The following is a 15,961-nucleotide window of genomic DNA, read 5'->3' on the forward strand; positions in this document are numbered from 1 at the left end:
ATTTCAAAGAACTAGACAATAAAACAAAATGTATAACTCTTTTTAACTCTGATCAAAGTCACATACTTATGGCACTGACAACTTTCATAAAATCAGCACTGATCAATAGGAACGACATTCTACAGAATTAAAAGATATACATTACATTTATCTAACCTAAAGTTTACACTTTCGTGTTTAAAACCTTACTTTATTATTTTTGTCTACTTTTATTACTCTAGTTTATATATTTACTAGTTTGTTTTAGCACCAAAAACTTATTGCAAAAAATCCAATGAAGAAATGTAGTTTTCTTAATTCTATTCTATTCTATTCCTATTATCATTTCTACATATACATACTTCAGTTATATCTGATGGCAAGTTGTTTCATAGTAACCAAATTCTCACTGCATTTGTAGTCTTCTGTGAAACTGTACTAGCTGCAACTGGAATTTTATTTTCTTTAAACTGTTTTGTAAGATATGATGACTTGCTCGTAATAGTGTACACTTTGGACACCATTGAATTACATGTGAGTAAATACATTATTTTAAGTAGCTGTACAAATGAATCCAAATTAATTTTTGGGTCCACCCCCAAAAATCAGCACCCCAATGTGATCACAATTTCAACCCGTTACTGTACTTCTGGATACAATCGACTCCTAAATAACATGTGCCTTTATTAATATTTTAACAATTTTCAGTGAATATGGTATTGGTTTTCTGATCTAAAAAAAAATGTTACTTCAGTTACAGCTAGTGCAGCTTGAAGCTACACATAAATTGATTTTTAAAATTAGCTATAATATTTATTATTTTGTAAAGAGTATATTATGTTTCAATCTATCTTGCTATAAAAAGTTGAATCGCTATCAATGATAATTATACTATTAGAGTACAGAGCTGATATTTCAGATAAACTGTATTCCATATCTATCACTTGATAACTATAGGTGTAGATACTGAAGACTATTGGAAGCATAGAACTATGCAACGATGGCCCAAGAAACACAGCTACAATAGTCAATGGTTTCATAAAGGTTTGCAGTATGTGGACCTTGCAGTGGATGATACAGAGTACTGGAGAAAGAAGTACCTACAGGGTCACGTCATTGACACTCTCAGAGCTCTGGTCTACTCTAAGACAAATATAGGTAATGTACTGTAGAAATTTATATCAAACTCCATTTTATATTTTGACAATCATGATGTTTATAATTACCTTTTAAGGGTGGTAAGCAGTTCAAATCTATACGAGTTCCCCTGTCTCTTTACCAGGGTTCCCCACCAAATTATGATACGGTAACAGTGTTTTAAAAACTGTATGCATTTTACCGTATATCCCCTTTCTGTCGTGCTATGTTCCCAAACTTTAATAAAAACAGTGTACTTCAACCCTTGCCAACAGAAATCATTCTCAATATCAAACTTTATATATAATAAATCATAAGATAGTCATTCCTTTGTTGTCTATCAACAGATCCAGAATTCTTGCTAAGGAAACTTTTCGCTTCTCCATTCTCTGTGGAAATGAATGGAAGAAACATCAAACTGTTGACAATTTCAGATGAGAGCCTCATACGAAACCAGATTCCACAAGAACTTGACTATTTACTAATCCGAGATGGAAAATTATTTCAATATTTCAATGAGTTTACAGAAATTCAGAATATTTTGAAAATTCACATCAAACGGTTGACTATATTTCACTGTGTTAGTAACACTGATAGTCTGCTAAAAGTCATTCAAAATCTCATTCAATATGGAAGTCTTGAAGCCATTGAGCTAATTGACTCCAATTTGGATGGCGATAACGTGATGAAGTTGATTCAGCTGTGCCAATATAAACAACTTGAGAAAAGATGCAGTTGCCAAGGAAACAGAGAAGATGATGCTGATCTCTATGATGTGGCTTTGGTGGGAGCGATGAATAGTGATAAAGGTTGTTGTCATGACAACGGGCCAGCATCATTAGATGACATCGTATTAGAGCAGTCACGAGGAGTAACATCCTTGTTATTGGAGAATATGAGAATATCGGATTATGTTGCCCGTAGCCTTGGTAACCAACTGAAAAACTGGAAAAATCTGAAAAAGTTTAGTTTGAGATCTTGTAGTAAGTATCCATCTATATGGTTGGGTTTTTTTTTCATCAACATGAAAATCAGTCGTAATCAGTCATTTCAGAAACAAAGACTAAAAATAAGAAAATGGAGGCAATAGATAAAGTGGGTCATTTCTTTATACTAAAGACATGATTCACAGTATTGTAGTAGACACCATAAATTTGAAAATAAATCACTTTTATCCGCTTTTGTGATCATGTAGTTTTAATTCCTTCTTCCAAAACTACGATATTAAGTCTGCATTCTAAATTAAAGTGAAGCTCTTCTGCAAATATGATAGTTGGGACAGCAGAACCAAGATAAATTAATTGTGATTTTGATCAACTTAGTGTAGAAACTTGTTACAAGTTCGTTTGAACAGATCGTGCTAAGTTTAATATGGTGATTCCATTTTTTGAGGGGTATATCTTGCAAGTTGTCTAGATCCTATACCCGGCAGCATCTCTCTACGATCACTATGATTGTAGTGATTGTAACATGTATTAGTCTAGTCCCTATATCGTATCATTACGGTTTACACTCACAGTATAGTCAAAATCATTACTCTCGTAGTCCTTAGATGCATTAGATGCAATTTAGAATTCATCCACCGCCACCCACACAGTTAATCACAACATTCTAACCAATAATACATTCCCTCGTAAAGTACGTGTTTATTGGGGCAGATATGGTATGTTTGACAGCTCAGGATGCTTCTTATACACTGTTTACATCACTATAGCAGTTGGGGTTTACTGATTGGATGAACAGCTTTTTGTGCTGATTGAGAGACTTTGACTAGACGTGGTTTAGTTAGAGACAATGTTGGCATCCAGACTAAACATGTAAAGTGTCAAATCACATGTTTCTATTTTTTTTACTAGTTTTTAGCGACAATAACTGCAGTACAGCTATATTACAAGGTTTGATTGATTCTTGTTATCTTGGTGGCTTGAAACACCTTGAAATCTCTGACTTGGCCTTCCTCCCCAAAGATCACGTAGTATCACTTCTCAAATCTTTGATAAGGTATGTAAAGTGCATTTTTATAAATGAAGATGAAATTTATGGCATCAGAGTGGCTGAGGCCCGGGGTCACGGTTGCTAGTTTGTGGTGTAGTGCTTCATTCTTGAGACAAAACCAAGACAGAATAGTACTTTGTATCTTGCTGGCTCACTTCCATCCACCCCCACCTCAACCCCAACCCCAACCCAGCCACCATTAATACAATCCTAATCCCCACCCCATCTCATCTGCACATTGTTGGTTCAATATCCCCCCCCACCACACACACACACACACACACACACACACACACACACACACACACACACACACACACACACACACACACACACACACACACACACACACACACACACTCATCTGCACATTGGTCATTGAACACCCCTTCCACTATCATATACAGTTGCTGGTCAAATCCATGTCATCCCAACCCACTAAGTATATAAAGTATTGAACCAGAAGAGAGAAATAAAAAGCTACACACCGATACATCATTCTGTATTGAATACACTAAATGTAATAGATTTGTACATTCATTTTTATATATTTGAACACATTATTTTAACAATATAGATGATTTGATGTACAGTTAAGAGTAATAATACAATATATTTCTCACAGGTGTAAAAATTGTTGTCTGCAAATTTTGATTTTGGAATACATTGGTTGGACATCGTACTCATCTACGGCTTTCCCTGGATTCTTTTCAAGACAGAGTTTCTCAGATGGTGAGTGACGTTTATATTGCTAGAAGTTGCTAGACAATCTGAAAATGTTCATACAATGGAGCTGACAAATGCAGAGGCAATCTTTTTATTTTGTGTGACAGACGGGTTTTGAAGGGAGCCCTCTAGTGTCAAAACTTGAATATAATATGAAGAGTGCCATCTCATAGCAGCAGAATACTTGATGAGTCACGTAATTGTCTAAGTAATCAAATGCAACAGAAACATTAATAACTTTCCTTACTGGTTCTGTTTTTTATCAAATATGACAGCCAATAGTGTGATGCAATGTACTTGGGTATAAAATATCAGTCACAAAATTTCCGTTGTCATATGTCTGGTCATTTGACTATCATGTGTTTGATACACTTTCATCAAAACAAACCACTCATTTGTCAAGAGAGTGCTGTCTTTCTATTCTTAAGAGAAAGTGAAAACATATATTTTTGCTGTATCATTTTCTGATAAGTGAAAATGACCAGATCTCTTAGTTCACGATAACAAAGGAAATCAAAACGTTTTTGTTTTTGTTTGTTTTTTTAAACAACTGTCCAGCAACAAACACTGTAGTACAACCAAATATTGTTGAAATTAACTTTTGATTCGGAAGAAAGAAAACATTAAGTCATCAGCAATGAGATGAAAATACAATTTCCATATAAATAGAACACTGAGTGGGAGTACCAGTGAATGTGAAAGAAAGTGATTTCGATGTGGGCATGTTTTGATATGACTCAAGTGTTTGTAAGAGTTACACCTAGGTCAATACACTTTTAGTGTTACCATGGTACCAGGAAAGGTAAATTTGTATATTACATGGTGTATTTGAATCAACATTTCATTGTGATTGTTGGTAATGTTGAGGGGGGGGGGGGGGGGGGGGGGGGGTTGGAGGTGGTGGGAGGGTGATGATGAGAGATGGTATTTTTTGAGTGGTGTATGTGGGATTGTTAACGGTGGTGGTGGTGATAGGGGTGGCAATAATTATGTATTTTTTTGTTTTGTTTTGTAGCAGTTGTTCTTTCAAAACACTTGTACAACAAATACAGCTTGAAGTTCAGTGACATACATTTGTATATATGCATCAAAAATTGATATTGCTTTTAATATTTTCTTGGATTATTTTTATACAATGTCAGTGCACTTTAAAGACACAGTGAAATTAAACTTGTTTCACAATTTGTGTGTAGTATTTTACGGTACGTAGCACTTTGAACTTACAAAGTGAGTCAATATGGGTGTAACCTTATATTATACAGTTGTGTGGGTATTTTTTTAACAAGATTTTTGTTTTGTTTATTCTTTGATAGCATCATGGGCTTTTTGAACTCAACAATAAGTCAATGTGGTTTTATAAATTCATATTATTGTTGTAGTTTTGTGTTTATTTTTCTACAGTACCCAGACAGTTTGAACTAACACAGTATATAAATCTGAGTGGTATAAATTTCCAGTGCAGTAGTGATGTGTGGTGTCTATGTTATCTTATACATTGTGATACAGCATTAAGATATCTCACACTGGGTGACTGTCATCTCTTACCCATCCATCTTAATCAAATCTTTCAAACTGTTAGAGGTAAGTGTCCTCAATTTGATCTCTTGATCTTACAAGAATAAATGCACTCTGTGACTTATGATTAACACTCTAGGAATATGAACTGACAACCATCTGTCGCCCCCCCCCCCCGCCCCCTCCCTCCCCCCACCACCACCACAATCATCATTGTTTGTATTATCTTTCTTCATTTACTTCTTCATCAACAAAATATGGATCAAATTCAAAAATCAAGTCACAACCCCCAAGAAATTTGATACATGCCTTGCATGAGATGACATTCATCTATCTCCCCTCTCCTGCTCACACCATACCTCACATGTCTGGTATGGCAGCCAACTGTCTATTCTCCCACCCACCCACCACCCACCCCCCACCCCCAACTTACCACCACAACCAACCACTCATGATCACCATACTGTTTTCTCTTCTTCATCAAAATAAAGCTCAACTTGTAAAAGCAAGGTGCATACCCTGAGAGTGGTGAGAGACACATACCTGGGATGACTTGTCTCCCCTCTTCCCTCCCCCATCCCCCAACCCCCACCCCCACCCTCACTATCACCACAAAACACCACCACTCATCACCTTAATAATTTTAGCAAGACTAAAGAACACTTCTTAAAAACGTATACTTTAGCATATTTCAATTTAACTTGAAATTTTCTGCTAAACTGAAATCCCTGAGTACCATATTTTTGTAAAGGGGTTTTAATATACCAGAATTAAAAAGTAAAAAAAAGAGTATAAAATAAAGTCTCATAAATATAGCTATGCTGTGAAAAGACTTTGCTAAGTATCATTTTTCAAATCAATGGCATTAAAACTTAAAATAGAAGGTGAATAACCCCCGTCAGTGAAAATTAATCTTTTCAAACCCAAATGTCATCCATTTTATTTTTTATTCAAATTTTTTATTTTTTGTTGCTTTCTTTGACATGGGTTTATTGGTCTAGATGAGTTTTGTGAGTGTGTCTTTTAATACCTAATAAAATAAGGTATTAAATGTAATGTAATCAATGTTAAAGATAAAAAAAAAGTGTATAGCCAGGATTCAGGGATATCATGTTTTATGTTAGCTATCCTATAAACGTAACCCTTATCCCTGAAATAATACAACATGGCCATAACAGGGAATAAAAATACCCTGATGAGTCAACTGGACACTGTATGTATACAAAGCCTATCTATGTTGCTATGACTACAAGAGGTCAAACCTCGTCATCACTGACTATCATATTTCGAACTTGTGTCATTTTTTGTGAGAAGAGTGAAAATAGTCCTTGCACTTGTTAGTCATTCATTATCTAGAATACCACCAAATAAATCAAGAATATGATGTGTCACAAGTTGGTTTTCCAGTGACCCGCCTTGATGAAGTTCCTGATTTTGATTCATCTAACTGACAGATGATCATTTGCTTTAGAAAAGTTACATTTGACAGAAGTATGTAGTTGTCTTATTTTTATTCTTATTATTATTATTAAACTTTATTTCAGGAAAGAAAGAACACAACAACACTCAAAACATCCCCACACTTAGCTAAAACAGACAGAAGAAAGATATAAATACACACAAATACAGCATTATAAAACAACTAGAACTTTAAAAAGACACTGAAAAATACAGACAAGCAAAGTTAAAGTATTTAAAAATACAGCAAATATCTGTACAGTTTAAGCATCCTTGAGCAGGGAATTGTATTGGAATTAAGGACCACTAAAATGAGATATCGTTATTATAACTATTTCTTATACAGTCAATAAAATTATACATTAGCCCCAAAAGTGGGCATTGCATGCTGTATAAACATTGAGCTAGCACTGCAATCTCGCGAGTAACCCATCAGAATACAGAAAGCATCGTTGTAACCAACTCTAAGGTTGTTATGTTATACACACCTCATTGTAACATGTGTATGTTTTGTCCAAGTTCAGTATTTTTGGGGAATCAAATCTATCAGCAATCGCCAGATATTTTATCGGAGTTTCATCTATAAAGTTAACATAGTGACACTGCATGTTTTTAACCCTAGCTCTTCAATTTATTTTTAAATTCTCTAAAAAAATAAAGATATTAACGCTAAACTCGCAGAATTTGTCCATTTTGATAAAACTTTATGAAAAATAGTGAAAATGATGATTCCTGCACGGAATGATCAAATTTGAATATTGTTTACATGCATTTCTATATATATATATATATATATATATATATATATATATATATATATATATATATATATATATATATATATATATATATATATATATATATATATGCTTCCCAGATTTCCTTTCTGTTACCTGGTTTTTCACTTCTTAATTATGGTGTAAGGTACAGAAATCTAAGTTTTACCAGATTCTGTACTGCCCATTACCCAGATTTACCAAGTTGTTGTTTTTCTGCAATTTTACCAGGTTCCCAAACCCTAGGCACAAAATTGTTAATGTGTAATGAGTTTGTTTATTTTTGGATATTTGTTTATTTCTCAGAGTCCAGACTAGAAACTTTGGATGTTAGTGGAAATCGATATGATGAAGATGAGAATGATGCACTTAGTGAGTTGTTACGAAATGGAGGACTTCGGCGACTTAATCTAAATGCATGTCATATACATGGTAAGCCTCATAATTATAATACATGCAAGTCTGATTTTCACACAACGTGAGAGTTATATCCCATTTACACACTCATGTAGATGCACTTCAGGTGTTCATAGCTTCTAGTTTAGTTAGGACTTGTGTACATTTACAATGTGGGATGGTAGATGCTATTAAGTCACATTCCCCAAATGTTGATTAAGTTCAGGACAGTTGTAGAACACTGTCAGAAGACTCATGAGAGTACAAAGTCAAGATGGTCTCAGCATGGAGCCATTCTGTCTCTACCTAGGATAGTTAGGAATACGTTCCAAGCCCTGCGTTAAACAGAACTCATTTCAAAAAGCGGAGTTTGTAATACATCATATTTTGGTCAATAGAGAGATAAACAGTTTCAAGGTTTGGCTACTAAGAGCGCTGTTCACAAGCCTTTTTGGGGCCAGAATAGATGACTTTTAAAGCATAAAGACAGTAGACATCAAGTTTTCACTAATTTCCATACCATTCTCACTGTACTATTTTATTAGTGACTACCAGTAATGAAAAACATGCCTAGCCACTACTGTAATACTCATGTATGGCTTTGTGCATTGCCACAGCAGCTGTGACTAAATTTTAGCCCTCACTGTGCCAAATCTGCGGCACCCTCTTGTGAATCCTTACATGCAAAATGGCCAAACTTCGGTAACCGGAATATGGTGAATTCAGAACAAATAACTGACTTTGCCATTCAAGGATACACTTTTAGTGTTCAGTTTCATATCAAAGCATTATATGTTTAGTTCATTGAAAACAAAACTATGTCGTCAAATTCCAGTTTTGCAGTACATCAAGGATCCCTACCATGGTTGTATTGTCAGAACTATTGTGTTGGAATGTTTGTTGTTTCTATCTGTCTAACACGTTTTGAAAGCTGATATTCACACAGTGTATCATAACAAAATATGTACAACTAGTATTAAAAAGCTATACCACTGTGTTAGTTTCATATCCAGGTTTTGAAAACTAAACCTTTGTGACAAACATGAAATGTTCGGTAGCATCTACTGTGTCAGCTAACTGTAGCCACTCAGCCTTTATGTCAGGTTATGAAAAGTTGATTGAGAAAAACAGTTGTCTGGTAGTCTACTAGCTATAAGAGGTGGTCCTAAACAAACAAAAGAATCCTATGCAATTCTTATAGCTCAACTGGTAAGAAAACACTACTGCAAGAACTTGAGATTCAAAAAATTCTTTTTTTAATCATATACTTGTAATATAGAGATAAAGTGAAGATTTTACCTTGGCAACCATCTCCACTCCATCAGTTCCAAAATTTATGCTTAATATGTAGATAACAACACTGTTATATGTGCATTTGCTGAGCTTGCTACAAACCTAGGTAAATCAGTGGGGAGGGTCTGCTGTATCTCATCACTTTGTAAGAAAGTCATTTTGTGATCTCACGTCTTTTGTTTTCATCTCAATTCTGAGGTATATTGTCTACCAAGTTGATCAAAGCACTTCAAGCCAACACCAAATTAAAGATGTTATGGATAGCTGAGAATAGACTGGGTAAGAAAACTCATCAGGAACAAGTTCTTTCTTGCAGTTCAATTTTTATGTGATGTCAAAAATTAAAATTGGAGAGGTAAATTTTTTGCCTCTTATTGTAAGATGTGTGTAGTATTCTATTACTGGAACTAGTACTGCATGCTATTGGCAAAATGCAAACCTGGTATTTTAGGCATAATACAATAAATGATTCCATGCTGTAATTAAAGTGGCCATATGGATGACAAATCAGTATTTATTTCAGATTTTGTTTATTTATAAAACAACTTTACTTTGTTTTCCTGCGTGAAAAACAATGTGAAACAACATTGTTTGTAACTCATGAAATTGCAAAAAGCTAGAAAGTGTCTAAAAAGTTTGTTATTATAAGATTTTACATTTTTTGATATTTGGTAATTAATTGAGTTATACACATGGACTTGGTATATGTTATTTCACTTGTTTTTTCAAGTGGGAAAACCATAAAAAATCAGGGAACTTGCAAACCCGCCATGTTGAATGTTGCATCATGGGAAATGTGATAATAAATACTTATCAATTAGTATTGTAAACAATAACGTTACATTGTTTGTAACCACAAATAATCAATTCATAGTCACCCTGACCGTTGTGAGGAGGTTTATTTTATCGGTAGCTCCAGATTAAACCACAGATAATCCCTTAGTCCTTTGCGTCTGAGCATGCTCAGTCAGGATTGCCAGTTTCCTATTTGTCCTCCTGATGGTTACTTTAATACATATATACTAAAATGTAATCTCATATTGTGCCCACAACTGGTAGGAGACATTTTTACCAATTATAAAACAACGTCAAAGGCATGCATCAACATTACACTAGATCTGTTCAATTTTGGTTTGATGTAATCATAGACCCTCCACCCACACAGATCCTGCTGTGAAGGGGGTCTATGGAGTAATTAATATGTTTATAAATCATTCAAATAGTTGATTTTCACACCAAATACGGTTATTATTTAGTAGAGAAAGGTTATGAACTCAACTTGTGTTACTTTAAGTTGGGCAATTATCTGATAAACAGTGATTTTTTTGGTATGAAAACAAGTCTTGCTTATCTCTTGAACACAGTACATGAGACCTTTATTTCTATAAGTAGAAAGGTCACTCTGCCAATAGTCTATCAATCAAACTATTTGAGATAATACACTGTAGAGACACAAATATTTTTTTTCAATATTTTCAGAAGCCCTCAAGAAATGAAAATGTGATAAATTACTTCTCATTGTAAACATATAAACAATATATATTAAAAGTTCAAAACCTTTCCAAACTTTAACATTCAACAACTTTCATATTAAAGAAGATAAACATTTCTTTGATTTCGTTCTTTGGTTATATTACTAATTAGGTGATGAGGGCCTAGCAATGTTGGCTGGTATTTTTGAAAAGCCAGACTCAAGGTCAGCTCTTGAAGTCCTTGATATAAGGTAAGACAAATACAGTTATGTAACCATGGCAACAGCACTTTCGTTGACATCATAGCCATAATCATGATATTTAGATTGTGTAATGAGGTGGTTATTTCTTTTCTCCAGTGGATTAGCTGGACTGTGATTTTGTAGTGTTTTTAGTGTTCTTAGCTCGTACAATGTATCCCCTTTGCAGAAAGTTGTTTATTTGGTATGTAACAAGAACATGTATCACACCAAGGACACAGTTAAGCCAGCAAATAAAGAATAACTGTGAAACCACTGTCCTGGGGGTTTCCTCTCCCATTGTTCTAAAGGTTCATGAATTACTAAAGAGTCTGGAACTCACTTTTACCTGCATATGCCTACCAACATTCCTTCCAGCACAGTAGTAGACAATTAGTGGGGATTTGGTTTTATAATACTTCAGATCTAAGTTGTACAAAATATCTTTTATTTCGGTTACTCTGATTTTTTACTTTCTGATAAATCATTTTCATACCTTTGTTTTCTTTTTTTTCTTACAGTCGCAATTGCATATCAAAAGAGGGTTTTCTGAGATTTGCAACATTGTTGCAACCAAGTAAGGAAAGCATAAAGTTGCAAGAAATAGTTGTGTACGGAAATTGGTTGAAAGAAGACAAGGAAAACATTAAGACAGTGGAAAAGACTCTTGGTGAAATTATTCCAACTGTGAGAATATCAACAATGTACCAGGCAACTAGGGATAGTTTTAAAGCAGAACATGTATCACAAATGTAATGTGACTTTGACCTTGACCTTGACCTTGATTTCCTATATGTTGGAAATGTCAACATTCACAAGAAATCATACATATAGAGATTGTTTGTATCTCAGTGAGATTTTCATTAAGTTGATGTTGTCATTGCGGTTTCTAAAGTGCACACTTTTGTTGTCATAACATGCCTTGAATCCATTATCCATGTTGTTCTGTTCTACAGTGCAAGTAGAGGAAACGAAATGCACACAAGTTAATATGGAATCCATGCTGTTCTGGTTGATTATTTGAAATAATATGTAGCGTAAAATCAATTCTGGCCTGTTAAACAGTATTTCTCAGGGAAATAAAATGGCCAGTTGTCAACATGGAACCCAGGCTGTACTATCCCATAGCATGAAATACACTATAGTTTTGAATTGTATCACTACTGTTGTGTTATAAATACACTGTAGCATGGAATTAATTTTGTACTTTTCCAAAACAGACTGAAGAAGTCCTGTGTTGGTTGTCGTTGTGGCATCACAAACTAAGGTAAAGTCCCTTGTTGAGTAAACAGAGATATGTGTTTTAACTTGTTTCAGTTAGTGTATCTACACAAAGTGAGAGGGGGGAGGTTAGGAGATAGAGAAATAAATAAATTTAATGTAATGTAACAGTACAAGGTGAATTGGATCAATTATTTATGTGAAAATGTTATGCAAGCTTTTTTTCAGCAGTGTTATAACAAACTCCCTTTTTTCACAAGATGGACAGAAAAATTACTCTTGCTCACAAAAGTGGGAGAGAGAGAGAGAGAGAGAGAGAGAGAGAGAGAGAGAGAGAGAGAGAGAGAGAGAGGAACATACATACATACATACATACATACATACATACATACATACATACATACATACATACATACATACATACATACATACATACATACATACATACATAGAGAGACATACAGGGAGATAGACAGATAGATAGACAACCAGACAAACAGACAGACAGGGGAAGAGGAGGTGGAGACAGAGATCAATTCCATGATAGCAGTGAAACTGGATCAATTTCATCTGAGTTGAAATGTGACAAGTGTTGATCACTTAAGGCAGTTTTATCAAGCATGTACTGATTTAAGACAGATTTAATGAGAATTGACCAATTCATTACTCTACCATGTCACTATCTGTGATGAGGAAAACAGTCAGTCAGACTAGAGACAAGAATTTTAGTTTCATGAATCAAAATAATTTACATCTCTCTGACATTTATACACAAAGTGATAACATACAACATAACACATCAGAATTTAATGTCTTGATAGTTACATAAGTCAAGTCAAATTTCTGCTATTGTGTTACTTTTTTTTCAATGTTTTCCATGGGTTCAAATTTCATGATGTCCATTTTAAGTTTATTCACAAAGTGTAAATTTCACATTATAAAATTTTATAAACTTTTTAGCTAAAATTATTTTGCAAACCTATTTTAGTAAAACTATGGAGAAATGAATATTGCATGAAATATGTTGTTTTGTCATATTGACGTCAGCACACTACATTAATAACTAATAGCTATGATTTTATTTGGATATGCAATTCTTTCAAATTTCTTCTTTTGTCTTGAGAGAATTCAGGCTTTTTTTATAGAAAGGTATTACAATTCAATATCAGGAGTTATTTTCTCATAAGAATTATATTATAAAGTACCGATTAACTTTTGATGAGAACTTCTAGTCACAATTTCCATAGTTTGGTTTTCTTTCCTCCTGCCTCACGGTGGAAAGACCCAAATGAATATTGTTCCATGGAATGACCTGAAATGTCTTGAAATGGACATGATGGCAGGCAATCAATTAAATGACCTGGAATGTCAGGAAATGAACGTGGTGGAAGGCAACCCATGGAATGACCTAAAATGTCAGGAAATGGACATGGTTCCAGGTTATTTGTTGAAAGACCTGAAGTCTTGGAAAGGACATCTAACTATCGAAAGACCCAAAGTGTCTTGACTGGACGGTGATTCCAGGTTATCCATGGAAAGGCCTGAAGCATCTTGAAATGGACATGGTTGCAGGCTATCCATAGAAAGATCTGAAGTGTCATGAAATAGACATGGCGCCAGGCTATCCATGGAAAGGGCTAAAGTGTCAAGAAACTGACATGTAGGACTAATGTTTCCAGGCTTAACTTAACATTACAGCTGATCAAAAGCTTAGTGATACATCATTACTTTGTATTACTGTATAGGTAAAATAACATCACAACTGCTGATGTATGAAACCAATGATCAGGTCAATGACTCTGCAGTCCACCCACTTGACGATTTAACTGTATCCTGGTATTTTAATGATGTTGTTTTCTAAATCCATCCAACAAACCTGTGCTAAAGTTGCATCAATGGCCAATTAGAAGTAAACAGTTTTGACAGCTTGCATAATTACAGTAACTCTGAATTAGTAACTTACATAGCATAACATAATTAACAGAAGTCATAACCAGACAGTCGACTGTGGCGTGTGCTTCTTTTTGAAATTGACAGTAAATATAGTGCAATTGCACAATGCAAAATAAAAAAAACTGCAGTGAAAACTACGAGTAAATTGCTGAATTTCATGAATTTGTAAATGGATTTTCAGTTGTATTCAAATACAGTATAAAAACTTGAATAGTTTTGTATCTCGATCGGCTTTTTCAAGCAGTTTTTTTTCAACTACAGTAGTATAGAGTTGTCATGCTTGGTTGACACATGCAACTGTAGACAGCCTTCTAATAACTTACACAGACCGTTAAAAGTAAAAGTACGGTGAAAATTAATGAGTCTGTGTTATTCAGAGTATGAATTTATGTTATTGATATTGGGTGGAGACTGCAAACATTTATGACATTATAATTGCATATGACCGCCATGATAGTATTACCGTTATGAAATATGGACAACAAATCATACCAAGGGAGTAAAATGAACCCATAATTGAAATAACAGAGGTAGGGGAATATAATATATATGGTTGATCGGTTGAAGATCGTTCTTCCATGGTACCGTACGTCCGATCATAACCACTGCTGTACTCGTATTGTATGTCTGTGAGAAAACATATTGTTCTCTTTAGTTTTCAAGTTTTAATCCTGTCGTAGGTCAAGTCCCAAAATAGAATAACTATGTTAAAAGATACATGTTTTTGTAAACGTTTCACTTGTGTATGAGAGTATTGTTTTGTTTTTGTACTGTCCTTTAATTCTTTTCTCTGTATTCGCCTTTCGAGGACGAAAAGATAAGAACTTCTTTAACTCGTAAATTTTAACAATGGAATTTTTTTTTTCCATTTACATGTATGTTGTCAATATCTTGTCTCAATTTTTCCATCTCCACATTATGTCAAAGACAATAGTCTGTTGTCTTGATCATTATTTTAACAATCCCCATCGCATACCTTTCTAGCACAAAGTTCAGTTCATGGTATTGGGAACACATACCAAACCAATGTTCAAACACAGGGAGATGAGATGGCAAACATATCATATAAATATTATATTACTGGATGTTCAACGCCTGACACAAGACAGACAGCGGCCACTAACTACACATGTTACACTCGATACCAACTTGGCAGGAGTCCAAGAAATCAACTGAGTCATCCATCCATTAGTCGTCTATTGTTTCATAGTGCTTACATTTCACTACATACCATATTTCTTCACAGCTGTGGACATGTTGTTTAACCAAATTTCTGTTTTCAGTCGTTTGTTGGGTTTTTTTTCGGAGTTCTGGTGGGTGTTGATTAATGTATTTGTGTTGGTGGTTTACTGATTAATATGTATTGACGGCCATATGTAGTTTTTATACCAAGATACTAAATATCAGTTTATCGAAGATTCTTTTGTATGATATCTATCAGATTAAATATATATGTCATTGCCCTTTCGTCATGTTATTTTCTGATTTATGAAGATTATCATTATTTTTATTTTTTGAATCGAGTTTGTTTCCACCGTTTGTGTTTGGTATTTGGTTGATACATACTGGGATTTGTAAGAAGAAAAATAAAAACTACCCCCCCCCCCCCAAGAAAAAAAGAAAAAAAAGAAAAAAACTCTTTATATATCGTGTCAACACTGTCGTCAGCTGTGTACGTGAATCCAATCAAATATGATGACGGCGTCAATTATTTGCGTCCAACTATCGCGATAATCGCGTTAGGTATCGACGTGGTGTCTAGACCAACCGGGTGGCTATCACTCAACGCTCCGTGACCCAA

General features: G+C 34.5%; 1 protein-coding gene across 1 annotated transcript; it reads left to right on the forward strand.

The window, feature by feature from the left end:
• Positions 1-1,513: 1,513 nt before the first annotated feature.
• Positions 1,514-12,329, forward strand: LOC144436943 (leucine-rich repeat-containing protein 41-like). Its single transcript, XM_078125811.1, has 8 exons — positions 1,514-2,099; positions 2,973-3,117; positions 3,737-3,843; positions 5,239-5,418; positions 7,893-8,018; positions 9,474-9,554; positions 10,920-10,998; positions 11,508-12,329. The coding sequence occupies exons 1-8, from the start codon at positions 1,514-1,516 to the stop codon at positions 11,740-11,742; spliced, it is 1,539 nt and encodes a 512-aa protein (XP_077981937.1). The 3' UTR covers positions 11,743-12,329.
• Positions 12,330-15,961: the final 3,632 nt, after the last annotated feature.

The sequence above is a fragment of the Glandiceps talaboti genome, chromosome 6 (assembly GCF_964340395.1).
Source record: "Glandiceps talaboti chromosome 6, keGlaTala1.1, whole genome shotgun sequence".
Taxonomy (NCBI): Eukaryota; Metazoa; Hemichordata; class Enteropneusta; family Spengelidae; genus Glandiceps; species Glandiceps talaboti.